This window comes from Cetorhinus maximus, chromosome 32 (genome assembly GCF_964194155.1).
Source record: "Cetorhinus maximus chromosome 32, sCetMax3.hap1.1, whole genome shotgun sequence".
In the NCBI taxonomy this organism is placed as follows: domain Eukaryota; kingdom Metazoa; phylum Chordata; class Chondrichthyes; order Lamniformes; family Cetorhinidae; genus Cetorhinus; species Cetorhinus maximus.
The window spans coordinates 15,016,307-15,044,109 of NC_135910.1; the positions used below are offsets into that span (position 1 = coordinate 15,016,307).

At 51.5% G+C, this 27,803-nt stretch overlaps 1 protein-coding gene across 1 annotated transcript; it reads right to left on the reverse strand.

Moving 5' to 3' along the window:
• LOC144671477 (B-cell lymphoma/leukemia 11B-like) lies at positions 1-27,803 on the reverse strand. Its single transcript, XM_078533413.1, has 4 exons — positions 27,696-27,803; positions 16,658-16,963; positions 6,749-7,620; positions 1-890 (listed from the first exon to the last, which is right to left on the reverse strand). The coding sequence occupies exons 1-4, from the start codon at positions 27,745-27,747 to the stop codon at positions 72-74; spliced, it is 2,049 nt and encodes a 682-aa protein (XP_078389539.1). The 5' UTR covers positions 27,748-27,803; the 3' UTR covers positions 1-71.

The window sequence follows — 27,803 nt, forward strand, 5'->3', positions numbered from 1 at the left end:
GAGGAGGAGGGGGTCCGTTCAGGCCTTGTACACCCCGAAGCCGCCCAATAAACCTGGCTGCGATGCCCCCCTTAGTTGGATAGCTGGGGCTCCTGGAGGTGTTCGCTGTGGCGTTTCTTCATGTGCTTCTCCAGGGTGCTGTAGATGCTGAAGGGGATGTTGCAGGTGTTGCAGCGGAAGACCTCCTTGCCCGGCTGCATGTGCGTCTTCATGTGGCGAGTTAGCTTGCTGCTCTGGGTGCAGGCGTAGCTGCAGAGCTCGCAGCGGTACGGCCTCTCACCGGTGTGGCTGCGCCGGTGCACCGTCAGGTTGCTGGCGTTGCGGAACGTCTTGCCGCAGAACTCGCAGGTGTTGCGGCGCCGGCCGTCCCCTCCGCCTCGCCCGACGCCCACCCGCTTCGGCGTGCTGTGCCCGCTGGCTGTGCCGCTGTCCGCCGAGGCGTCCCGGGGCGGGCTGGAGGAGCAGGAGCCGGCGTGCTCGCCGGAGTTCTCGGAGGAGGGGGAGGCCCGGGCGGCGGAGGAGGGGTGCCCTCTTGGCGGCTGGCGGGAGGCCGCGCAGTCGGCCAGCCACCGGGAGTAGAAGTTCCGGCCGTCCTCCGACAGGAGGTCCTTCTCGGCCTTGACCGGCTTGAGGGGCGCCCGCAGGAGGCTGGGGCCTGCCGGAGGCCCGAGGAGCCGCTTGGAGTGGAAGCCAAAGCCATTGGCGAGGCCCGGCGGCGGCGGTGAGACCCTGGCAGGCTCGGTTTCACCGTTGGCAAAGTCGACATCCCCTTCCGTGTTGAAGCGTTCAGATTCAGACAGGGCCTCATTCCCCTCGCAGTCCGACTGCCCCTTGAGATCCCCTGGCTGCAGATCCTCACCCGACTCTGGTTCCTCCTTCAGGACTTTAATCTGTCGGCATATAAAATTTACATTAGATTTATGGCGAATTCGACAGCTCAGCAAACAGGCTCTTCCGGCCCATCAGGTCTACGTCTGTGTCTATGTCCCTCCTCCCACAGTTACCTTGAAGATGAGACTGTTCTAATCGCTGTCACGCAGAGACCAGGGATCTCTCATCTTACACTGTATCTACAACACAGTCACAAGACTGTCAACCCAACTGGTCCAAATACTCCACACGAGCCACCTCCCGCTCCACTCCATCTCACCTGATCTACATATCCTAGTCATAGCAACATAGGAGCAGGAACAGGCCATTAGCTCCCTCAAGCCTGTTCCGCCATTTGACTAGATCATGGCTCATCTTCTACCTCAACACCATCTTCCCACACTATCCCCTTGACCTTTGATGTCACTGGTATCTAGAAACCTATCGACCTCTGCTTTGAGCGACTGAGTCTCCACAGCCCTCTGGGGTAGAGAATTCCAAAGGTTCATAACCCTCTGAGTGAAGAAATTCCTCCTCATCTCAGTCCTAAATGGCCTGCCGTTTATTCTAAGACTGTGTCCCCTGGTTCTAGACACACCCAACCAGGGGAAACATCCTTCCTGCATCTACCCTGTCGAGCCCTGTAAGGGTTGAGATCACCTCTCATTCTTCTAAACTCTGGAGAATACAGACCCAGTCTCCTCAATCTCTCTGCATTGAACAATCCCACCATCCTAGGGACCAGCCTGGTGAACCTTTGTTGCACTCCCTCTATGGTCAATACATCCATCCTTAAGTAAGGAGACCAAAACTGTACACAATTTAAAAAAAAATTCATGTGAGCTTCGCTGGCTGGGCCAGCATTTGTTGCCCATCCCTAATTGCCCTTGAGAAGGTGGTGGTTAACCGGCCTCTTGAACCACTGCAGTCCAATGTGGTGTAGGTACACTCACAGTGCTGTTAATTCCAGGATTTTGTCCCAGTGACAGTGAAGGAACGGCGATATATTTCCAAATCAGGATGGTGAGTAGCTTGGAGGGGAACTTCCAGGTGGTGGTGTTCCCATCTATCTGCTGCCCTTGACCTGCTAGATGGTAGTGGTCATGGGTTTGGAAGGTGCTGTCTAAGGAGCCTTGGCAAATTCCTGCAGTGCATCTTGTAGATGGTACACACACTGCTGCTACTGTGCGTTGGTGGTGGAGGGAGTGAATGTTTGTGGATGGGGTGCCAATCAAGCTTCTTGAGTGTTGTTGGAGAAGCTTGACACCATCCAGGACAATACTCCAGGTGTGGTCTCACCAAGGCTCTATATAAATGCATCAAGACTTCCTTACTCCTGTACTCAAATCCCCTTTCAATAAAGGCTAACATACCATTTGCCTCCCTTATTGCCTGTTGCACCTGCAAGTTGGCTTTCAGTGTCTTATGAACAAGGGCACCCATGTCCTTTTGGACATCAACACACTTCATGTGAGATAGGAGCTGAAGTAGGCCATTCAGCCCTTCAACCCTGCTCTGCCAGTCAACTGATCATCAACCTCAGCTCCACCTACCGCACTATTCCCAAATCCCCTAATTCCCTGAGTATCTCAAAGTCTTGAACCTACTCAACAACACCGCATCCACAACCCTCTGGGTTAGAGAATTCCAAAGAGTCACAACCCTCTGAGTGAAGAAATGTCTTTCTCTCTCGTGTGTTTATTGAGATATTAAATGCACCTACGCTATTCACAAATATATACACTGAATGAGACGTGATCTTATTGAAACATATAAGATCACTCGTGGATTCTGAGGGGGCTTGACAGGGTAGATGCTGAGGGGATGTTTCCTCTCGTTGGGGAGGGGAGGGGGCACAGTTTAAAGATAAGGGGAACAACGAGGGGGCACAAGTCTCCCATTTAAGACTGACATGATGAGGAATTTCTTCTCTCAGAGTGTCACTGGAATTCTCTCCCCCAGAGAGCAGTGGAGGCTGGGGCGGGAGGGGGGTCACTGAATATATCCAAGGTTGAGCTAGGCAGGTTTTTGATCGACAAGGGAGTGAAGTGTTATGGTGGTGGTGGGGGGAGGGTGCAGAGAGGAAAGTGGAGGTGAGGCCACAATCAAGTCAGCCGTGATCTTATGACACGGCAGAGCAAATTCGATGGGCCGAATGGCCTACTTCTGCTCCTATTTCTTGCGATCTTGCAACTGCTGCCATGCTGTCTGGCAGTTCCTGGGTGTATGGGTTCCACAGACCAGTGACCATCCCTCAAGTATATGTTTTTTTCATGTGTACTCTCGGCAGCATAGGCAAAGCTCCATCTCTTATCCCACATCCCTTCTATCTGCCCTGATTATTCGCTCCACTGACTTTCTAGGCCACTTGGGAGGGCGTTAGGAACCCCACATAGGGTTGCCAACTCACCAAGATTGACCTGGAGTTGATGATTAATCACCAGGATCTGGCAATGAGCCAATCCCTGGAAGAAAATTTGGAGGAGCATTTAAAAAACTGCTTTTTTTTCTCTCAAATTTTCCTTATTAATAGGATAGACCAGAAATTAAATTAAAATTAAAGCATTAAGCATCAAATGTGGAGGGAGAAAGACGGGGTGGGGGGGAGGGGTGTTTGATTGACAGTGAGGAGCCATCCAATCAGGTAATGAACAGCCCATTCGCATTCCGATTGGCCGTAGGGAGAAGGGGACGCGGCAACGATGGAAGCGTTGGACCAATGGCGTGAGGAGGGCGGTTGATCATGTGACGACAGCTCCCCAAATGCACCCAACCAGAGTTGCGGACCGAGTACCGTGGATTTGAATAAGAAGTGGACCAGACAAGGGGCCTGGTTGATGAGTCAGTTGGGATTTTTTCCCGGCAACTTGTGTGGTCAGCTCCTTCTGATTCCGGCCCACAAGCGGCCGGATTTAGTGAATTCGCTTGCGCGACCCGGCCACGATTTCGGGTTTGAACTCACGACCTTTGGGTTGCAGGTTCAGTACCGTCGCCACACTATCAACTTTACACATGACCCGAGTTAGGACGGGTCAGTAGCTCGAGTCTGTCTTCACCCCAGGTCGGACACACGTAGATGGGCAGCCATCAGGAATGGGGGGGACTCTGGCTGATTTTTTTTCATCCAGATAGGAATAGTTACAGCACAGGAAGAGGCCATTCAGCCCATTGTGCCCGTGCCAGCTCTTTGCAAGAGCAACTCGGCTACTCCTGCAGCCCTGCGAGTTTTTTTAATCTTCAGATAAATTACTTGATGTGCTTTTGAAATTCGTCATTGAATCTGCCTCCACCACCACACTCTCAGGCAGCGCATTCCAGGTCACACTGCGTAATCGCAGGGCATCCCAAAGCAAATTCTGAAGTGTGGTCACTGTTGTAATGTAGGAAATGCAGCAGCCAATTTGTGCACAGCAAGCTCCCACAAACAGTGGCAATGACCAAGTAATCTGTTTTGTGAAACAGAAATACCTGGAAAAACTCAGCAGGTCTGGCAGCATCGGCGGAGAAGAACACAGTTGACGTTTCGAGTCCTCATGACCCTTCAACAGAACTAAGTAAAAATAGGAAAGGGGTGAAATATAAGCTGGTTTAAGGGGAGGGGGTTGTTGTTGGGACAAGAAGCCAGTAATAGGTGGAGATAACCAAAAGATGTCACAGACAAAAGGACAAAGAGGTGTTGAAGGTGGTGATATTATCTAAAAGGAATGTGCTAATTAAGAGTAGAAAGCAGGACAAACAAGGTACAGATAGCCCTAGTGGGGGTGGGGTGAAGGAATATTAAAAAGGCTGAAAAGTAGAGATAAACAATGGGTGGAAATACATTTAAAAACAATGGAAATAGGTGGGAAAAGAAAAATCTATATAAATTATTGGAAAAAACAAAAAGGAGGGGGAAGAAACGGAAAGGGGGTGGGGATGGAGGAGGGAGTTCATGATCTAAAATTGTTGAACTCAATATTCAGTCCGGAAGGCTGTAAAGTGCCTAGTCGGAAGATGAGGTGCTGTTCCTCCAGTTTGCGTTGAGCTTCACTGGAACAATGCAGCAGCCAAGGACGGTCATGTGGGCTTGAGAGCGGGTGGGGCGATGCTGCCAGACCTGCTGAGTTTTTCCAGGTATTTCTGTTTCTGTTTTTGTTTGGGATTTCCACCATCCGCTGTTCTTTGCTTTTATATCTGTTTTGTGATGTTGGCTGAGGGATAAACATTGGCCATAACACCCCGGAGGGAATTTCCCTTCTCTCCTTCAAAGTAGAAGTCATTTACGTTCACCCTAGAGGCAGACAGAGCCTTAATTTAGCATCTCATCTGGGAGGCGGCACCTCTGACAATGTTGCATTCTCTCAGTACCACACTGGGAATATCAGCCTAGATTTTGTACTCAAGTCGCTGGCAGTGCTACCCACTGAGCCACGGCTGACAGCCATGAACATTGCTGGCTCAACACTAACTAATTTGGTCCAATCATCACACAATAGAGACACAGGATATAAATCTAAGAAGTTTTACAGAACGCTACTCAGACCCCAGCTGGAGGACTGTGTCCAGTTCTGGGCCCCGCACTGTTGGAGAGGGTGCAGAGGAGAATTACTAGACCAGGGGTGAAAGGACTTCAGTTAATGTGGAGAGACTGGAGAAGCTGGGATTGTTCTCCTTAGAGCAGGGAAGATTAAGAGGAGATTCAATGGAGGAGTTCAAAACCATGGAGGGTTTTCATGGAGTAAATAAGGAGAAACTGTTTCCAATGGCAGGAGTGACCCAGAGGGACACAGATTGAAGATAATTGGCAAAAAAACCAGGGGGGTAGTTGATGGCGTAGTGGTAATGTCACTGGGCTATTAATCCAGAGGCTCAGGCTAATATTCTGGGGACATGTGTTCGAACCACAGCAGCTATGGAATTTGAATTCAATTAATAATTTTTTTAAAATCTGAAATTAAAAGCTAGTCTACATAATGGTGACCATGAAACCATTGTCAATTGTTGTAAAAAAAAACCCAATGCGGTTCACTAATGTTCTTTAGGAAATGAACCAACTACACCAGCCGTATGTGGCTACAAGAGCAGGTCAGAGGCTGGGAATTCTGCGGTGAGTGACTCACCTCCGGACTCCCCAAAGCCTGTCCACCATCTACAAGGCACAAGTCAGGAGTGTGATGGATTACTCCCCACTTGCCTGGATGAATGCAGCTCCCACAGCACTCAAGAATATTGACACCATCCAGGACAAAGCAATCTCCTTAACTGGCACCCCACCCACCACCTTAAACATTCACTCCCTCCACAGTTGACGCACAGTAGCAGCAGTGTGTGTACTATCTACAAGATGCACTGCAGGAACTCGCCAAGGTTCCTTTGACAGCACCTTCCAAACCCACAACCTCTACCACAAAGGCAGCAGACACATGGGAACACCACCACCTGCAAGTTCCCCTCCAGGCCACTCACGACCCAGACTTGGAAACATATCAGCCGTTCCTTCGCTGTCACTGGGCCAAAATCCTGGAACTCCCTCCCTAACAGCGCTGTGGGTGTACCTACACCACAGGGACTGCAGCGGCTCAAGAAGGCGGCTCACCCACCACCTTCTCAAGGGGCAATTGGGGACGGGCAACAAATGCTGGCCCAGCCAGCGACGCCCACATCCCGTGAATGAATAAATAAGAAACCCAGAGAGGAATTTTTTTTTTTACGCAGCGAACTGGAAGGTTGGCGGAAGCAGATTCAACATTAACTTTCAAGAAGGAATTGGGTAAAGGCTTGAAAAAGGACAATTCTGCAGGGGGAGGGGCCGGCACAGGCAGGATGGGCTGAACGGCCTCCTTTGGCAGCATGGAGGGTGGGGTGGGGGGGCCGTGTAAAATAACCCGTCGCGGCTCACCTTCAAGTCCAGGTCGTCCTGCCCGGCGAGCAGCGCGCCGACGCTGAGAGCCGAATAGCCGCGGCTCTGGGGCCTGGCGTGTCCGTCCGCGTCCGCGTCCTCGCCGTTCTCCTGGCCGAGCGCCGGGTAGGCCCGGTGCCGGTAGCTCTCCTCCTTGACAGCCCCCTCGGGCGGCGGGCTGGCCCAGCCATTGAAGACACCGGCGTGGTTGAGGTGGGTCTTCATGTGGCGCTTCAGCTTGCTGGACTGGCTGCAGGCGTGGTCGCAGAAGGGGCAGCGGTAGGGCTTCTCCCCCGTGTGGCTGCGCCGGTGCACCACCAGGTTGCTGGGGAACTTGAAGCTCTTGCCGCAGAACTCGCACTCCTTGCTGCGCCCGTGGGGCCTGGAGGATCCGGCGGCGGGGGGTGGGGGCGGGGAGGGGCCTGGGGGGAAGGGGGGCCGGGCGCCGGCCCCGACCCCGCCCGCCAGCCTCCGCAGCCGCCGGGAGAAGTCCATCTCCTTGCCCGGCGGCTGGCGGGGGAAGGCCTGCTCCGCGGGGGGGCCGACGGCGGGCGGGTTGCTGGCCTCCTCGGAGCCGCTGTCGCTGTAGTCCGGCGGGCAGCGGAGGGAGGGGGTGAACAGCAAGGAGCTGGCGGGGGAGAGGCCGCGGAACCGGGGCTCGGGGCACTGAGGGCCCTCGAAGGGGCCGGCGGCGGCGGCGGCCGGAGGCTGGTCAGCGCCGGGCGAAGGCGAGACGCCCATCCTCTCCGAGTCATCCAGTTCCAAGTAGATGTGGAGGCCGTGGTTGTACTGGGCGTGGCGCAGCAGGACCCTGGCACTGGAGAAGGGCTCTTCGCACGAGGTGCAGATGTAATAAGCCGGCTCCAACTCATCTGAGGTAGGGGTGGGGGTGGAGAGGGGGTGGGGGGGAAAAGAAAGAAATAGCGGTCATTACAAACCTAGCCACACAGCGCCGCAGACACAATTCAGGAACAACTGTCAGGAAACATCAGGCTAACTCGCCCATCATCCCCACACTCGCTGACCTACATCAGCTCCAGGTTGTGCAACTCCTCAGAGTTCAAATTCTTATCCTTGTTTTCAAATTCCACCAAGGTCTCAACCACCCCCCACCCCCCACTCTCTATCTCCGTAAACTCCTTCAACCCTCTCTCAGAGATCTCTGCGCTCCTCCAATCCGACCTTCTGATCTTGACCTTTGGCAGCTGTGCCTTCAGCTAACTGGGCCCAAAGCTCTGGAATTCCCTACCTAGGCCTCTCTGCCTCTCTCTCTCTCTCTCTCCCCCACTTTAAGACACTCCTTAAAACCTTTTCACCAGCCCTTTGGTCACAAGCCCTCTAATATCCCCGGTTGATGGCTCTTGTGTCGCATTTACTTTGACCTGATGCCTGTGAATTGTCCCAAGAGATTTTATTACATTTGAGAAGCTGCACCAATGCAAGTTGTTGACGGTGACAGCGTTGCTAGCGGTGTTTGCTGTTTGGTATCGTATTTGATACATCTATTAATATATTACATCTGTACCCACTTCCTGGCTGAGACGTCTAACCTCTGCCCGTCACATTTTTGTCACGATTGTTTGGTTGTTGATTCCCAGGTTCGTGTCTACAGTGGAAGGAGCTGAGGGCCCCTCTTCTCCACTGACCTCTGAACCCAAATGAACTTTCCAGTGTAGAAGTTACAGCACAGAACAGGCCATTCAGCCCATTGACATAAGGCGGCTGGCATAATGGTCTCCTTCTTCTGCTGTAACCATCCTATGGCGCCGGAGTTTATGCTCGACAGCCACTACGCTTCAGAAGTACAAATGCAGCAGCTTGGTACCTCTGAGTCAGAAGGTTGTGGGTTCAAGCCCCACTCCAGAGGCTCAGGCACAACAAAAAAAACCAGGCCGACACTCCCAGTACAATACTGAGGGAGGGCTACATTGTTGGAGGTGCCGTTCCCTCAGATGAGATGTTAAATCGAGGCCCCTTCTGCCTGCTCAGGTGGGCGTAAAGGATCTCGTGTCCGTCCTCTTGCAGGGGAGCTCTCCCTGGCGCCTTTACCAACGTTTACACCTCAGTCACCGTCGCAAAGAGCAGGTTACCCGGGATCATTATCTCAGCGCTGCTTGTGGGGTCTTGCCGTGCGCAAATTGGCTGCTGTGTTTTCCACATTACAGCCCCTAGACTTCAAAAGGAGCACTTAAAGGGCGGACCAGCGCTCTGGGACAGTCAGAGGTTGTGGAGGGTGGCTATCTGAATGCAAGTCATTCTCTCTTTCAAAACATCAGCTGCGGATGGAAAGGAGCAGCAGGCCAAGGGTGGGGGAGGAACAAAAGGAATATTCAACCAGGGTCCGTGTTCCGGTTGGCCCTTGTGGGATCTGTTGCAATAGTGGACCTTGACGGGGAAGTGGTAGGGGCTGGGGTGGAGACATCAGGCTCGGTTGTGAAAGCTCCTAGTAGCCGATACCCCCGCTCATCAGAAAAGAAAAATACCCTGTCACGGTTCGAGGGTTAATCATTTTCCTTTTGTTTTTTTTTTGCAGTCAGTCTCACCGGACCTGACACAGGTGCATCTTACTAATCCCGTGATGCGTTGAGGGCTTCCAGGGGTAAGGATATTTTCTCCGAGTCCTGGATGAGATGATTCCGGAGGCAGTCGCTCGAATGAATATTCAGCAAATAATTATCCAGACTAATTAAAAAATGCAAATTCGCTCTCTCTCCCCACCCCCCCCACCCCCCCTCACCTCCCCATCCCACACCCGCGAATGTTAATTTGAGAGATGAACAGGGGACTCCACAGGGAAATGTCCCAGGATTCGGAGCAGGGAAGAATATTAATGAACAGACAACACCTCAGGGATTTGGAGACATATGTTAATATGCAAATTAACAAAAGCTTGACTGAGTGCTTCAGATTGCGCTGTGATGTTGCTCCAGGCCTGTGTCGGGAGAGATTACAGCTAGGCCGGTAACCAAGGGCAACCACCATGGCGTGTAACTCAAGACGGCAGTGAAATGCAGAGTAAAGACCTTTTTCCTCTTTCCGATGGGCCGGGTTCCCATTCCAAGGAGCTGGTCACACTCAAGCGCCTCCCCGCCCCCCCCGAATGGCTATTCTTGAGCAGGACATTTGGCCAAGGGAGCCATCACAGGGTGTCCAAACTCAATCACTTTGGAGGAAAACGTTACCAACCCTACTTGACCTGTTATCGTCCCCGGGACTAGGTGAGGTCAGCACAGATGTGCGGGCTGCAGATTGCATTGTTATAGTCTGTGAGGCTCTGCCATATGGGGTGCTGTTAATCTGCATGGCTTGGGTGGTAATTCCGTATTTTTTAATTGGAAGAAGAAAAGAATTGCATCTATATAGTGCCTTTCACAACCACTGGACGTCCCAACGCATTTTTCAGTCAACGAACTCCTTCTTGAACTGTTCTCACTGTTGTAATGTAAGAAACCCGGCGCACAGCAAGATCCCACAACCAGCAACTTGATAGTAACTGGATAATCTGTTTTTTTTCTTCGTGAGATGTTAATTGCGGGTTAAATATTGACCAGGATACTGTGGAGAATCTCCCCTATTCTTCTTCAAAATAGGGCCCTGGGGTCTTTTACGTCCACACGAAAGGGCAGGCGAGGCCTCGGTTGAACGTCTCATCTGAAAGACAGCAGCTCTGTCAACGTGGCACATCCTGAGTGCTGCACTCAGACCGGCAGCCTAGACTTTTGTGCTCAAGTCTTGGAGTAGGACTTATAGAATCATGGAATGGTTATAGCACAGAAGGTTGTTTTCGTTGGAGCAGAGGAGACTGAGGGGTGACCTGATCGAGGTGTACAAGATTGTGAGGGGCATGGACAGGGTGGATAGGGAGCAGCTGTTCCCCTTAGTTGAAGGGTCAGTCACAAGGGGGCATAAGTTCAAGGTGAGGGGCAGGAGGTTTAGGGGGGATGTGAGGAAAAACATTTTTACCCAGAGGGTGGTGACGGTCTGGAATGCGCTGCCTGGGAGGGTGGTGGAGGCGGGTTGCCTCACATCCTTTAAAAAGTACCTGGATGAGCACTTGGCACCTCAAAACATTCAAGGCTATGGGCCAAGTGCTGGTAAATAGGATTAGGTAGGTAGGTCAGGTGTTTCTCACGTGTCGGTGCCGACTCGATGGGCTGAAGGGCCTCTTCTGCACTCTGTGATTCTGAGGCCATTCAGCCCATTGTGCTCATGCCTGACCCCACAAACCTGACTCAATGTTACACAAAGATTTAGAGTCAGTTTCAGCAGAAGTGTCCATAGCCAATAGATCAGTGCCCTAACCCTTATTCATGGAGCCAATACAGCACAGGAGGCCATTCGGCCCATTCAGTCCATGCTATTATTAACGTTGCTTCTGTCATTGATGATGGGTTACCTTTAAGGCGTCACCCTGTCGCCCCCCCAACACCACACGCCCCCACCCCCCTCCATCCCCGGTCAACTAACCTGGCAGTTAGTGTAGAATTATACGCCTTCCCTTGCCCCCTCATGACACAAGTGGAAACCAACCCGAGGAACTCAATGCTTCAACAACAACTTATGGCGCCTCTAACTTAGTTTCACAGGAGCACAAGTGAACCAAAAGTTGATGCCAGGCCAAAGGAGGAGAGGTGATCAAAGGTTTGGTGGACTTTTAAGGCGAGTCTTGAAGGAGGAGAGAGAGGTAGAGGGGGGCGAAAGGGGTTTGTGGAGGGATCTACCAAACCTTAAAAATGTCCCTTAAAAACTGTGACGGAGCCTCAGATCACTAGGATGGGAACCCAGCGATCTCACCCAGGTACTAGAGGGGGAAGCGGCAGGTCAATTCAGACCACAGGTTCCCGAAGTTTGCCCTTTTTGATTAATTGAGAAACCCGGGTGAAAGGTTAGCGCCGGAGCCAACGAGGGAAATGGAAAGTGGTAAAATGGTGTGAAACTTGGGTTGAAAAAAAAGGAAGACTTGCATTTCTATCGCGTCTTTCACAACCTCAGGATTCCCCAAAGTGCCTGATAGTTGATGAGGTGTTTTATTGAAGTGCAGTTGCCATGTCAGAAACACAGCAGACCACTGCGCACAGCAAGCTCCCACGACAACGAAGCAATAATGACCAGATAATCCCGTCATTTTTTTTTAGGCGTTGCTTGAGGGACAAATGTTGGCCTAGGGCACGGGGGGAGACCTCTCCAGCTCTTCTTCGGGTGGGGACCTTTTACCTCCACCTGAGAGGGCAGAGGTTAATGCCTCACCAAAAGATGGCACACTCCCTCACTGCTGGCACTGAAAGCGTATCAGGCTGATAAGTCTTTGGAGTTGGGGCCTGAACCCGTGACCTTGTGACTCAGAGGTTGGCACCGTTCCCAAGTCTGCTAGTCCGTCAGCTGAAGGGAGGGTGAGGGATCCCAGAGGCCCTTGTGAAAGAGACAGAGACAGTGGAACAAATGTTGATTTTAACACGATGGGGAACAGCATGTGGGAGGTGTCTTTGCAGCTCGGGAGGGCGAGATAGGCACGTAGAGTCCTGCCCTGTGCTGGCGTTGCAGTCACCAGCACAATTGCCCTCCCTTAGCCAACAGCTTCCTCTTATAAACATGTTTAGATTATCTGTCTGACTGTCCTGGCTCTGCTCCAGGAACCCTAAGGTTAAAGGCGTGGCTGCCAAATACCGGTTTGAACAGGTTTGCGGCGCAGGTGAGAGGCAGCCACAAGATAACCGGGCGCTGGGCATTCTCCTGGCGCGCTGCTGCTGGGCCCTGCAGAGGCTCGGAGTCTGGGGCCTACAGAGAAAGGAACGCCACGAGGGCACAAAGTCTCGCTCTCACGCTTTTCGTAGCGATGATTCTAATGCCCCCTTTATCCCCCTCCCTCCCTTCCTTCAGTCCACCCCCCAACCCCCCTCCGCCCGGCCCCCCCAAACCCGGTCACTGGCGGACCCCAGTGCCCGTAACCATGGCAATCCCAGCCCTCCTCCTGAGGAAGTGGCAGCAGGCCCAATGTGGGGGTTTAATGGGCCCCGGCCGCTCAAGAAAAGCAGAAGCTCATCGAGCTGCAGATGCACAATTTGAATATTCACTTCCTCCTTCAGGCCAAGGGGACTTTTTTTTTTTTAAAGCTACGCACTGTGGTTTGTTTTGTTTGTTTCTGAACAGACAACGAGCGGGAGCCAATCGACCGTGCGCGAGACAGGCCCGCCAGCGTCCGGTGTTGCGCACGGGATGGAGAGGGGGCTGTGTGTGTGTGTGTGTGTGTGTGTGTCAGAGACAGCCTCAGCCAGAATCCCGTGCTCCCAGAGACGTGGAGGAGAGGGAGTTGGGGGTGGGGGGGGAACAATCCCCAGGGTCTCGGGCCCCGTCCCTGTCCTGTGCTTGAGTCTGTTGCCTTCACCTGGGGCAACTGGGTGGTAGCTACCAGGGAAATATAGATGCTGGGTCAGTGGAGGGGCATCGTGACATTTGACCCCACAGTGCAGGCAGGGGTAGGTAGGGTAAGAAAATCAGATAAGGTTCCTGCTCCTGATCACTATGCAACGACACACTGCACCTCTACAAGGCTGTGGCGTGGTCCATGTCAAGGATGGAGAGGATTGGGTTGGGTTACAACCTCCCCACACATCTTAGCAGCCATGTATCCAATTCCAGGCTCTTGCACATCCCAATTTTAATCGCTCCACCATCAGCGGCCGTGCCTTCAGCTGCCTGGGCCCCTAAGCTCTGGAATTCCCTCCCTAAACCTCTCTGTCTCTGTCTGTCTCTCCCTCGCCTCCTTTAAAACCTACCTCTTTGACCAAGCTTTCGGGGTCACCTGCCTTAATATGTCCTTATCAGGGCTCAATGTCCAATAAAACAAGGGGGAAAAGGAGGAGATGTTTAAGTCAGGAATTCCAGAGCTTAGGCAGCTGTAGCCATGGCCACCAATGGCTGAGATGTGCCAGGAAGCCAGCAATGTAGGAGATCTCAGGGCGTCGCAGGGCCGTGGGTGGGAGGGTTACAGAGATAGGGAGGAATTTGAGACCAAGGACAAGAATTTCTCTATTAAAAAAAAAAGGCCAGGTTTGAATGATGGGACAATGGCATTGCTGCTGTCCTATTCTCACCCAACTGGGTTCCCTGACAACAGTTTTTGCTTGAAAAATAAAGAGTTGTGTGGCATTCCAGTCCCAACAAAGTCCTGAAATCTCAAATAATACAAAAAAAAAGTGGAATCCGCCTGATTGGGGGTTAAGGTAAGAAAACAGCCCTGGAGGAGCCTGGGGGGGCCAGAGAACATCAGGAAGTTGGTCTGTAACATTGGGCATAAGTGATAAGTAAAGAACAACGGGGATATCAGCTATGTGAAGTTGATAGGGTTGAGAGAGACAAAACTATTTCCTCTGGTGCTGGTGGCGAGGGGGGTTGGGGCAGGGTTGCACAGAATCCAGGACAAGGTGGGATCACCTTAAAAGGAGCCCAGGCCATTCAGAGGGTGATGTCAGGAAACACTTCCTCACACAAAGAGGAGTGGGAATCTGGATCTCTCTCACCTAAAAAGGTTATCGAGGCTGGGAGTTAATGACAGATCATTACAAACCCGGGCTCCTGTAGGTTTTTGCTATTTGGGGGGGCAAAACCAGGGACGAAAAGTGGGATTAAGAGACAAATCAGCCATGATCTCATCAAGGGGCCAAATGGGCTTAAGGGGCTGAATGGCTAAACTGGGATTGTTCACGTTAGGAAAGAGAAATCTCAGGGGAGATTTGATGGAGGTGTTCAAAGTTATGAAGGGTTTTGGTAGAGCAGACAGGGAGAAACAGTTTCCACCGATGGGAGCGTCAGTAACTGGAGGGCACAGATTGAAGATATTCGGCAAAAGAACCAGCTGGGAGATAAGAAGATATTTTGCGCCCACCCCCACCTCACCCCCACCCCCGACGGTGAGTTGTTGTGATCTGGAATACGCAGATTCATTAGTAACTTTGAAAAGGGAATTGGAAAAATTTGCAGGGCCATGGGGAACGATTGAGTGGTGTGTGTTACAGGGTGTCCGAGTTGCTGTGGCAACATACCCTTTTCCATGCATGTTGCAGTCTGGAGCTATGGATAGTGATGGTAGAGGCTCCAACTTTCTTCCCATCACCCGGCTGACCAGGAATCTCTCCTGCTCTTACTGCCTGCCATTGACGTGTGTTGGAAGGATTTGCAGGTTGACACTCAACCTGTTCGACCACGTTATGAACCCACCTTCCTTGGCCGTCAAGTCCTGGAGCGGGACTCGAACCTGGAGCTTCTGGTTCAGGGGCAGGGATGCTACCCACTGCACCACGAGACCTCCTCTAAAGAGTAGGACTGAATGGATAGCTCCTTCAAAATAGTAATAACAGGCAAGATGGACTGAATGGCCTCACCGGCTGCTTCATCCCTATCTGTGCCTTTTTACCTCTAGACTTGACTATTCTAATGCACCCTTAGCTGGCCTCCCACTTGAACTTGAGTTCATCCAAAACTCTGCTGCCGCTGTCCTAACTTACACCAGATCCCTTTCCCCAATCACTCCTCTGTGCGCTGATCAACATTGGCTGCCCATTAAGCAACGTCCTGATTTTAACATTCTCAACCTTGTTTCCAAATCCCTCCATAGCCTCGCACTGCCCTGCCTATCTCTGTCACTTCCTCCAGCCTTACAACACTCCAAAGATCTCTTGAGTTCCTCAATTCCTAGCTTCTAGCACATCTCTCATTTTAATCGCTCTGCCATTGGCGGCCGTGCCTTCAGCTGCCTGGGCCCCAAGCTCTGCAATTTCCTCCCTACCTCTCTCCTCCTTTAAAACCTGCCTCTTTGACCAAGCTTTTGATCATTGTCCTAATATGTGGATCGATGTCAAACATTACTCCTGTGAAGCTCCTTGGGAGCTAAAGGCGCAATATAAATGCAAGTTGTTGTTGTTGCTGGGTGAATTGAGATTAACCAGAGTACCTTCCCTTACCTTACCCACTGCTGCCCTGAGTATATTGGGCCTTCCTGGTGTGTTAAGACTCACTGATCTGCTGAAACCATTGGTGGGAGTTGTGCAGGATACAGAGAAGTCAGGAAAATTAACATCCTGGGGGTTACCATTGACCAGAAACTGAACTGGACTGGCCATATAAATATTGTGGCTACAAGAGCAGGTCAGAGGCTAGGAATCCTGCAGTGAGTAACTCACCTCCTGACTCCCCAAAGCCTGTCCACCATCTCCAAGGTACAAGTCAGGAGTGTGATGGAATACTCCCCACTTGCCTGGATGAGTACAGCTCCAACAACACTCAAGAAGCTCGACACCATCCAGGACAAAGCAGCCTGCTTCATTGGCACCCCATCCACCTCCTCAAACATTCACTCCCTCCACCACTTATGCACAGTAGCAGCAGTGTGTGTACCATCTACAAGATGCACTGCAGCAACTCACCAAGGCTCCTTAGACAGCACCTTCCAAACACATGACCTCTATCATCTAAAAGGACAAGGATGGCAGATAGATGGGAACACCACCACGTGCAAGTTCCCCTCCAAGTCACACACTATCCTGACTTGGAAATATATCAGCCGCTCCTTCACTGTCGCTAGTCAAAATCCTGGAACTCCCTCTCTAACAGCACGGTGGGTGTACCTACACCACATGGGACTGCAGCGGCTCAAGAAGGCGGCTCAGCTCCACTGGTTTAACCTCTCATCCGAAAAATGGCACCTTCGACAGTACAGCACCTCCCTCGATACTGCACTGAAGAGTCAGCCTTGATTTCTGCGCTTGGACCTGAAACCTTGCAATTCGGAGGCGAGCGACTGCGCTACCAACTGAGCCCACGGCTGTCACACAAAAACCACGTGCAATTTCTTCAAAAAACCGACGGCAGACACAACATCACGTCAATTTAGTTGTAGACAAAAAAGCCACTCACCTCTCACAGTACTCTCCTCCGTGCCGATCTCTGACAAGCTTGCTATGTGCCTGCCCTCGCGGGTCACCAGAGGGTCCACCCCTGCCTGTTGGTCGGCGAGTGGGGAGCGCGGGTCCCCGTGTGAGTCTCGCAGGTGGACAAGCCGCTGGCAGCGGCTTCTCTTGTGCTCAATAAAGCCGAGGATGTTGCTGAGCAGGAAATTGCGGCCGCACTGCCCACAGGTCAGGAGGTCCTGGTTCCGTAGGCCGGGCTGGGGCGCCATGGCAACCTTCTGGCTCGAAACCTCAACCAACTCCGCGTCCTCACCTGCAAAAAAAAGGAAAAGCACAATTCTCCCCGTTATTACTTGGTCCTCCCCATTTCTCCCTCCTGCACCCATCACAAAGACGACCTGGCATTTGTATATCGCCTTTCACCAGCTCAGAGCGCCCCAGAGCGCCTGACAGCCAATTGAGCGCCTCTGAAGCGTCGTCACTTGTAGCCAATTTACACACAGCAAGATCCCGCAGAAGGATATATGTGCTTTGGAACAAGCAGTTCGGTGAAGGTTCACTATGCTGATTCCTGGAATGAAGGGGTTTGTCTTAAGAGGACAGGTTGAGCAGGTTGGGCCGATACTCATTGGAGTTTAGAAGAATCAGAGGTGATCTTATTGAAACATAAGACTCTGAGCGGGGGCTTGACAGGGTAGATGCTGAGAGGATGTTTCCCCTCATGGGGGAATCTAGAACTAAGGGGCAAAGATTAAAGATAAAGGGTCTCCCTGTTTTAGGGGTAGATGAGAAGGAATTTTTTCTCTCAGAGCGTCATTACTCTGTGGAATTCTCTTCCCCAGAGGGCACTGGAGGCTGGGTCATTGAATATATTCAAGGCTGAGTTAGACAGATTTTTGATTGACAAGGAAGTCAAGGGTTATGGGGGCAGGCAAGAGAGTGGCATTAAGGCACGATCTCAATGGACAAGCATGATGGGCTGAATGGCCTACTCCTGCTCCAATTTCTTATGATCTAATAAAGGCCAGAGAAACTGTTGGTTGAGGCATAGATGTTTGGCCAGGACACCAGGAGAACTCTTCTTTGAAATAGTGGCCAAATCCAGCCAAGAGGGCAGGTGGGGCCGTGGGTTTGACATCTCATCTGAAAGACGGCAGCTCCCACAAGGCAGCACTCCCTCAATCCTGCACTGGGAGTGTCAACCTGAGATATGTGCTCAAGTCCCTAGAGTAGGACTTGAACCCAGAACCTTCTGACTAGAAGGCAAGAGTGTTACTCACTGAGACCAAAGTGAGGATAGAGCTCTTTCCCATTTGAGGTAGTAACCACTCCCAGGACTGTCAAAGGCCATAACTCCTAGCCCCTGACTACTCAGCTTGATCAATGTGCTTCAGCAACACAGTGACCAGTTACCACAATTTTTTCCTATACTCACTCGAGCTATTCTTAATGCCAATGTCAGCTATTGTGCTACATGCTATCAATCAGGCCCCAGGCTCAGTCCCAGGCCCAAGCCAGGCCTAGCAGGCTTAACCCCAAGCTCACAGCCAAGTACGCAGGTACACATTCAGGCCCCCAAGCCCAAGTCAGGCCTAGCGGGCTCAACCCCAAGCTCAGGCCAACCCTAAAGGTACAGATTCAGACTCAAGCCCAGCGAGGCCCAAGCGGCGTTGAGGTACATGATCATCCAATCAGCCTGGGCCTGAATTTCTAATGGGCACCGACAGCGGACACTTAACCCGAAGTTTGAAAATACCGACTTTCTTTCCGTCAGTCCACGCTGGAGGTGAAATTTCACCATCCTCACCAGCAACATGTTTTTTTTCAAGAATGCCAAGGATCTGTGTTCGATCTTTCTTGACTTCCACTATGTCCTCCCAGCTCCCCTCCCACTCTCATCCCAAACTCCCCACCTTTGACCTCCTACCCTACTTGGACATCATCTTCTGAAGCAACCTCTTCCCCCTGGACGCTCCTCAGGCATCATTAATCAACCCCTTGGCATCCTCCACAACCTACCCCTTCATTTGCATACTAGATTCTTCCATTTACTTCCGGTTACCGGACTCCTTCTCCCAAGTTCTGGGTCCTGCTGCAGCCTTTCCTCGTGCTAACTAGGATGAGTCAACAACAGCAATGACTTGCATTTACATAGCGCCTTTAACTTAGCAAAATGCCCCAAGGGACTTAGAGGAACGTTATCAAAAAATAAATAAATAATTGACGGTGGTCCACTTAGAGAGCTATTAGGACAGGGTTACCAAAAGCTTGGTCAAGGTTTTAAGGAGCACCTTAAGAGAGGGGCGGAGAGGTTGAGGGAGGGAATTCCAGAGCTTGGGGCCCAGGCAGCTGAAGGCCCGGCCGCCAATGGCGGAGCGATTAAAACTGGGGAGACGCACGAGGCCAGAATTGGAGGAGTAGAGATCTCGGAGGGTTGTAGGTCTGGAGGAGGATGCAGAGATAAGGAGGGGTGAAGCCCATCAGGGATTTGAAACCAACACGGAGGCACTTGCACAAGGCAACAATCGTTAGGATGTTAAGCCCAAGGCAGGGGATTGCTCCTGTTGCTGTGCCCAACAATAACATTCACGAGGCAGAGTCCCTTCCTTCCCCCAGTTTAGCTGAGAGTGACCTCTTCCCGCCCTCTTCTCTTTGTTTTATGGTCAATGGCTCAGCCCTGACCTTCCCAGTGGTGTGGGAGGGTCTCCATCGGGACATTAACCCTTCCCCATCCCTTCCAGATTCCAAAAAGTCTTGCTGTGCAACCCACAGTGTTTGGGTTGAAGTAATTTGCCTCACCCAAGGCCTCGAATCCTTGACTCTCCGCCACCTCCAATCACTCAGGCTCCTGACGAACTCTCGTCCGATCTTAAGCAGGGTCTTGGATTTCGGGACACGCAATACTGCGGTGAGGGGTGTGAGGTGCCCCAGGTTCATCCGAAAACAAGAAAGTTCTGCTGAACCTTTAAAAAGCTCTGGTAAGGCGACAACTGCAGTACTGAGTCCAGTTCCCCAGTCACCAATCTTCAGGAAGGATATGAGGGTCTTTGAGAGGGTGCAGAGGAAATTTACCAGAACGGTTCCAAGGATGAGGGATTTTAGCTACAAGGTTTGGTTGGAGAAGCTGGGGTTGTTCTCCTTGGAGCAATTGGAGACTGAGGGGAGACCTGGTAGAGGTATACAAGATGATGACAGGCTTAGATAAGGTAGACAAAGCAAAGCTATTCCCATTAGCTCATGGTACAATGACTAAGGGTCATAGGTTAAGGTTTCGGGTAAGAGCTACAGGGGAAAGATGAGGAAGAATTTTTTTTAATGCAGCGAGTGGTAATGACCTGGAACTCGCTGCTCATGAGGGTGGTAATAGCAGGGATGATGAATGATTTCAATGAAGATTGGATGGGTGCTTGAGGGAAATAAACTTACAGGGCTACGGGGGGGGTAGAGCAGGGGAATGGGACTGACAGGATTGCTTGACAGAGATCAGGCATGGATTTGATGGGCCAAATGGCCTCTTTCTATGCCCTATTGACTCCATGACACTTTTCCTGGATCCATGTTACTGTTGGAATCGCAACTCATCACACTTAGAACGTACAGTACAGAAACAGGCCATTCGGCCCAACTAGTCAATGCTGCTGTTCCTGCTCCACAGGAGCATCCTCCCACCCCTCATCTCTCCGACCAGCATAACCTTCTATTCCTTTCTCCCTCGTATTTGTTCACTTTCACCATAAATGCATTATCTCTTCCCAGAGACATTAAAGGCGTCTTCACTTAACCCTACAATCTGGCCTATTTTAAAACCCAAGTTCAGCGTCGCTTGTTCTTTTTCCTCCCTGGCTTAACTCTTCCGCCCTCCCCAGTTCCCAACCCAGGCGGTGTCCTGAACTCCCGGCCTTGAGCCCTCCACCTGGTGTCTCAGCGTCAACGTTCCCCCAGCTCCGCCTGAGAAAGGAGAGGGAAAGACCTTGCATTTCTGTAGCACCGGTCACAATCTCAGGACGTCCCAGAGTGCTTTGCACCGGTGGGGTGCTTCTGAAGTGTGGTCACCGTTACAAGGCAGGAAATTCAGCGGTCAATGTGGGCACAGCAAGCTCCGACAAGCAACACTATGATAATGACCAGATCATCTGCTTCCAGTGATGCTGATCGAGAGATTGGCCAGGGCACCAGAGTTGACCCGCCTGCTCTTCGGTGAAATAGTGCCAAGGGATCTTTTCCGTCCTCCTGTGAGGTTTAGCGTCTCATCTAAAAGATGGCAACTCCGACAGTGCAGCACTCTCTCAGTACTGGGGGTGGTGTCAGCCTAGATTTTTTGCCCAAGTCTCTCGAGCGGGACTTGAACTCTCAACCTTCTGACTCCGGGGCGAGCGTGCTACCCGCTGAACCATGGCTGACTGGTAATGAGTGGCAAGGGGTGATTCAAGCACATTTCCTCCCCCTCACAAATGGACAGCACACTCTGCCACGCAACACAGGAGCTCACAGTCCGACCAAAGTTACAACCAGTGTTTTCCAAAACTGACAGACAGACTCGGGAGGTTTGAGCTCGTCACTATTTGACAAGTCAAGTGGTTTAGCTGAGAGTCAGAACTCAGTCGGCGTGTTCGACTGGCATTTATATAGCATCCTTCCCATCCTTAGGGCGTCCCACAGGGCCTTCAACAAACTGAGTTAGCAAATGTGGCAGACCATGTGCGCACAGGCAGATCCCACAAGAGATAAATGGCCAGCTAATTTTTTTTTTTATAAAGTGATGTTGGTTCAGAGAGAAATGTTGGCCCCAGGAAGAACCTCTCCCCCCTCTCTGCTTTTCTTCGGGATGGTAGCTGTGATTTTGCATCCGCTCGAAAGGGCAGTTTAACATCTCCTTGGAAAGACAGTGAGGCTTTGAACCCACAACCTTCTGACTCAGAGGAGAGCATGCTACCCGCTCCGGCCGTGCAGCCAGGCCATGTTTCGGTCCGGGAGCGAGGCTGGCTACTGAGCCAAGCTTACGCACCTGTCTTACTCTAGAATTCCCCTCCCCTTCTCAAACAAGACTTCTCTTCCCCTTTTCAACGTTCAAAATCATGAGGGGTCCGGACAGAGTCAACAGGGAATAAATTGTTGGAGAATGGGAGGTTTAAGGAATTGGCTAAAAAGAAGCAATGGAGACATGAGGAGAAACTTTCTCACGCAGCGAGCAGTTAGGATCTGGAACGCGCTGCCCGAGAGTGCGGTCGAGGAGGTTCAATCGAGGCTTTCAAAAAAGGAATTAGATTATTATCTGAACAGGAAGAATGTGCTGGGTTACAGGGAGAAGGCGGCGGGGACACAGTTTGAGGATGAGGGGAATCGCTCTTTTGAGGTGGCGTTGAGGAGAAGTTTTCTTTCTTTCGGAGCATCGTTGGTCTGTGGAGTTCTCTTCCCCGGAGGACAGTGGAGGATGGATGAGGGTGTCAAGGATTATGGGGGGGGGAGGGAAGTGCAGACAGGAAATTGGAGTTAAGCCCACCTTCAGATCAGCCACGATCGTATCGAATGGCGAATCAGGCTCGGAGGGCCAAATGACCTACTCCTACCCCTAAGCCCTCATTCCTATGAGTGGCACCAGGAGCATTGCTCATTTGGAGAGCACAGTCCAGACAGAACGGACCGAATGGTCTCCCCTTCAGTGCTGTAACCATTCTGTCATCGTGTCAGATAGTTAAGATATTGAGGTTCAATCCCATTGGTCACTGGGATAAGGAGCTGTTAAATGTACCATTTTTCAAGGCTGACTATAGACAGGGACCATCGACATGCTGTATAGGCAAGAAGTCATGGGGTAATCGTGCTCATGGCCCACAGTCTCCTCACACACGCCCATTACACTCTCACTGTGTACAGGCCATTAGTAGGTTTGAATGTGAAACAAGTTGAGAAAGCTATTAAAAAATGCACACAGGGTTCTGAGATTTATAGGGTGCAAAAATAACAAGGAAGCCCTACTTAAACTTTATAAGCCATTGGTTGGGCCTCATCGTTAAATTCTGGGCGCCGCACCTTAGGAAGTGTGTCAAGGCCTTGGAGAGGGTACTGAGGAGATTTACGAGAACGGTTCAAGGGATAAGGGACTCCAGTTAGTGTGGAGAAGCTGGGATTGTTCTGCTTACAGCCAGAGAAGGTTAAGAGGAGATTTAATAGAGGTGTTCAAAATCATGAAGGGTTTTGAGAGAGTAAACAAGGAGAAACTGTTTCCAGTAGTAGGAAGGTCAGTAACTAGAGGACACAGGTTTAAGATAGAATCGGCAAGAGAACCAGAAGGGGAGATGAGGAATTTTTTTTTTTAACACAGCGAGTTGTTGTGATCTCAAACGCGCTGCCTGAAAAGGCGATGGAAGCAGATTCAATCGTAATTTTCGAAAGGGAATTGGATAAGTAGTTGAAAAAGGGAAAAAATTGGAGGGCTATTGGGAAAGAGGAGGGGGTGGGGAGTGGGACTATTTGGATAGCTCTTTCAAAGGGCCGGCACAGGCAGGATGGGCTGAATAGCCTCCTTCTGTGCTGTATGGTTCTATGAACAGTAGCTTTATGTTGAGATGTTTGATATAACAGTCCTGGGTTCCTGCCATAAAGAGTACATTGAAATGTGTAAGATTCTTACTGGGCTCGACAGGGTTTTGCTGAGAGGCTATTCGCCCCGGCTGGAGAGTCTAGGACACGGGGGTGGTTACAGTCTCAGGGTAAGGGATCGGCCATTTTGGACTGAGACGAGGAGAAATGTCTTCGCTCAGAGGGTTGTGAGTCTTTGGAATTGTCTACCCCAAGACAGCTATTTCTGCTCCGTTGTTGAGCATATTCAAGACAGGAATCGATAGATTTTTTCTGGATACTAAGGGAGTCGAGGGATGGTCGTGCGGGAAGGTGGAGTTATGTCGATCAGCTGTGATCATGTAATGGCGGGTCTGGCTCGAGATGCTGCATGGGCCTCCTCTTGCTCCCTACGAAACAGTGGAACATGAGAGGCCTTGTCTGGGATCACTGGGGATTGGAGCCTGGGCTCCACCACACAGGGAGGGTGTCAGGTGAATTGCTTCAGGCCAAATCTTGCGGAAGGTCCCAGTGGATAAATCCCAAGCTACATCTGCCTGCCTTCGTGTTTGGGCAAGGTTTAGCATCGGAGGGGGGGGAGTAGGAATGATCAGGGGAGGTGGGGGTGGGGGGGAAGGGCACAGAGTCTAAAATGGGGCGGTTAGAGGAGGAGGAGGAATTATTTTTTTTTAAATGAAATAAAATCGAGGCTGTATGCAGCAGAATTACAAGCTACTAGGAAAATCGGTCACTGTGCGTATACAAACTGATAAATATTTAAGATTGTTCCCCACGCTTTAAACTAATATTTCCTGGTGATGCGATACCCTCTTCAAGCGATTCACATTGCCCTCAAAATGCTCCCCAGCCTGCTAGCGCCAGGGACAGGTCTGTACACACCCCCAAGGTCATAAAACAACAACAATTCTTATTTACCCAGCACCTTTAACATGCAACATCCCAAGACACTCCACTGAAGTGTTGTCAGACAAAATTTGTCACTGAGCCCACATACAGAGAGGTTAGGGCAGGTGAGGTAGGTTTTAAGGAACGTCCTCAAAGGGGGGGGGGAAGGGGAGGTTTAGGGAGGGACTTCCTGGAGCTTAGGGACCAGGCGGATGAAGGAAACGCCACCAAAGCGGAGCGTTGGAAATTGGGAATGTTCAAGAGGCCAGAACTGGCGAAACACAGAGTTCAAGGAGCTCAAATTGCCCGTCCCAGACACAACTTGGAATTCAGGGGTGGGGTGGGGTGGGGTGGGGTGGGAGGAATGACAGAATCTGGAATGGTGGGTATCATCATGATTAAAGATATACGAAATTCTGACCCTCTGCCCACACCCCCCCACCAGACCTTACTGAAATCCAAGTGACAATGCTGGGTAGTGTCCATCAAAAGTTCCGTGGATGAGTGGCTGAAGCTATTGCTGGTAAAGTTGGGGGCGGGAGGGCATCTATGCCCATCTCCGTGGGCCTCATGTTAGTAGTTCGAAGCCTTGAATCAACGGCCCCACTCTCAGGCCTTATCCAACCAGGCCCTGATCACATTCACCCCTTCGACACCAACAGACAACAAGGCCCAAAATGGCTGCGAAGAGAGGCCAGTGAAGGGATTCCAAGGAAAAGCCTGGGGTAAGCTCTCTCCCTCTGATCTCATAGTCTGTCCTCTTATTATATGAAGCTGACTGGATTGGTCACAGCCTAGATGCTTAATAACTTGCACTTGCTTACTTCACTGAACATATCTTGTGTGTAGCATGAAGCAACTTTTCCACCGGTTACACACTCCAAGCAGAACATGAACATTTCTATCGCCTCTTTCATGGATGTCCCAAAGCGCTTTTGAAGTGCAGCCACAGTTATAATTTGGGAAACACGGCAGCCAATTTCCACACAGCAAGCTCCCATGAACAGCAACGAGATAATGACCAGATCCTTTACATCAACAATACTAATTTGAGGAGTTCCCCCCCACCGCCTCAGGGCATCAGTGAGAACTCCCCTCGAAACAATGGCCCTGGGATCTTTTATACCCACCTGAGGGGGCAAAAAGGACCTCAGTTTAACATCGCATCTGAGATGACTGGCATCCCCCAAGCAGTGCAGCAATCTCTCTAAGTCCTGGCACTGGTAGTGCCAACCTGGACTGTGTGCTCATGACCACTGGAGCGGGGATCGAACCCACCACCTTCTCAGTCAGAGGTGAGAGTGCTACCCACTGAACCACAGCTGCCGCTGTTGAATTTACAGGAGCTGGGTGTGCATTTACTGAACAACACGAGGTTCCCTGTGCACCAAAAGTAGCAGGGGTAGAGAACGTAATTAAGATGTCTCTCCCCCCCTCAGGACAGGAACCAGATGAGTAAGAGGTTTATTAAGGTGCTTGACCAGGGCATGTTGAGTGACCAGCGCCTCCCAAAAGCCTTGTGCCCCCCCGACACCCACACTCAACGCCGGACCAGGAGAGGTGGGGGGGAGCAGCCTTGAAGCCAGGAAACAAAAGGCATTCCCCATTTTCCCAGCTCTTTTGTTCACACTGTAAACATTCCCCCGTGCACCGCCATTGCGATCCTAATGTGCCACCCCTCCCAACCCCAGAAGAACCAGTTCAATTACGATAAAAAGGCTGCGAAATATGTCTTGGGGGGTGGGGGGGGGTGAAATTTAGTGCTGACCCTGTGATATTGTAATCTTGCAGGTCGAGTGTCACAATTGGGCCATGGTGCCTTACGAACTTGTATTGACACCACCTCGAGCCCCGCTGAGAATCTTAGGAACTCCCAGCAGGGACTGGTAACCCTTTCTGTTACTGTCATAAGGGGTGCAAAAATATTAAATGGATCACAGGGCTCCATTGTCAACCCTTGAAGGTCACACCAACAACAACTAGCATTTATATAGCGCCTTTAACATAGTTCAAGAGACATCCTAAGGCGTTCTCACGAAATCAGACTGAATTTGACGCACAGCCACATAAATTACACCCCCCCATTGCTGTAGCCCCCTCCAGCCTCGCAACCCTCCGAGATCTCTGCACTCCTCTCTTTCTGGCCTCCCTCCCGTCCTTTAAGATGCTTGTCAAAACCCACCTCCTTTCCACCTGCCCCTATATCTCAGCTTTGGAGGCAAAGTTTCTTTGACACTGCTCTTGCGAGGAACCTTGCTAGATTCCCTGACAGCTAGATAAATGTAAGTTGTCCAGGTATCAGGACAGGTGACCAAAGGCTTGGTCAAAGGTTTTGAAGGACCATCTTAAAGAAAGGCAGAGGGCGTCGGGGAGAGAATTAAAGAGCTTGGGGCCCAGGCAGCTGAAGGCACAGTTACCAAGGGTGGAGCTAAGGAAGTTTTTAAAAAAAATTTATTCTCTCATGGGATGTCGCTGGCTAAGTCAGCATTTATTGTCCATCCCTAATTGCCCCTTGAGAAGGTGGTGGTGAGCCGCCTTCTTGAACCGCTGCAGTCCATGTGGTGTAGGTACACCCACAGTGCTGTTAGTGGGGGGGTGGGGGGGGAGTCCCAGAATTTTGACCCCTGTGCGGCAAGGGTGGACGAGGGGTCAGAAAGAGGCCGACCTGGGTCAGTTGCCACCCTGACACAAGGAGATGGGGGTGGGGGGCAGGGCCCTTTTCAAGTTGGCACACGGGTGAGCTGCCAATCTCCGGCCGGCCATCTGGGGACAGGGCGAGGGAGAGATAACGCGCGAGGATGTGACACCCTTTTAAAAGACAGCAGGCGCTGGAACGACGAGAGTTAACAGCCAAAGGGCTGCGACGGGCACAGACCAGGCTGTGTAGATGGCACCCCACCCCCACACAAAGCCACCCGCGGAGAGGAGGGCGAGGGTTCTACCCCCCTCACCCCACCCACCCCCCCTCCAAAGACTTCCTCCTTGTGTTGAACAGGCATGTCTGGCTTGTAACATGAGTAACAACAGTTCGGTGCCCTGGTATAAATTTCATTCTGACTATAAAGGACAGCTCATCTCTTGCCTTCACACTCCAACTGGGCTCCAAATAAAATGAGTGCTTTGCAAGCTGCAGATCTCCCTCCCTCTCTCTCTCCCTCTCTCTCTCTTTTTACCCCCTCCACCTTTCAGTGGGGTTAAACCCTCACCCAGATAATGGATTAAAAAAAAAGGTTGGGGGGGTGGGGGGCCAGGCCAAAGAAGCCCCCCCCCCAACAGATCAAACCCAAGCCCCCAGGTGGGGGAGATGCAAAACTCTTGTGGTCTCCAACCTGCCCCTTGCACTTGTGGCTCCAACAAGGTGGCGGGGCTGCAAGGGTTAATGCACCTCTCCGGGCCTGTTTATCGCCCAATTTTCCTCCTCTCGCTCTCGGGGAGCCCGGTTTCTTTTCGTTCCGGCTTCAGGTTTTTTAACCCTACCTTTTCCGCCCGGGCTGCCCCGGTTTGGACCCCCCTAACCCCCTGAATTTGCCCCTTCCTCTCGCCTCCCCCCCCCCCTCTCTCTCCCCAGCCTCTATACTCACGGCTCAGTTCGCTGCGGTGCTGCGGTTTGCTGCCTTGTTTGCGGCGGGACATGGTCCGGGGGCCGGGGGGGGAACCTCCACTGGCCGCTCCAATCCTCCTGTCACCCC

Bases quoted from the DNA above. Each gene is read 5' to 3' on its own strand.
- LOC144671477 (XM_078533413.1), bottom strand. From the start codon at position 27,747: ATGTCCCGCCGCAAACAAGGCAGCAAACCGCAGCACCGCAGCGAACTG. The intron at 7,621-16,657 runs GTGAGTGGCTTT...CCCCTACCTCAG, and splicing joins GGAGGAGAGTACTGTGAGAG to ATGAGTTGGAGCCGGCTTAT. The intron at 891-6,748 runs GTGAGCCGCGAC...ATATGCCGACAG, and splicing joins AGGACGACCTGGACTTGAAG to ATTAAAGTCCTGAAGGAGGA.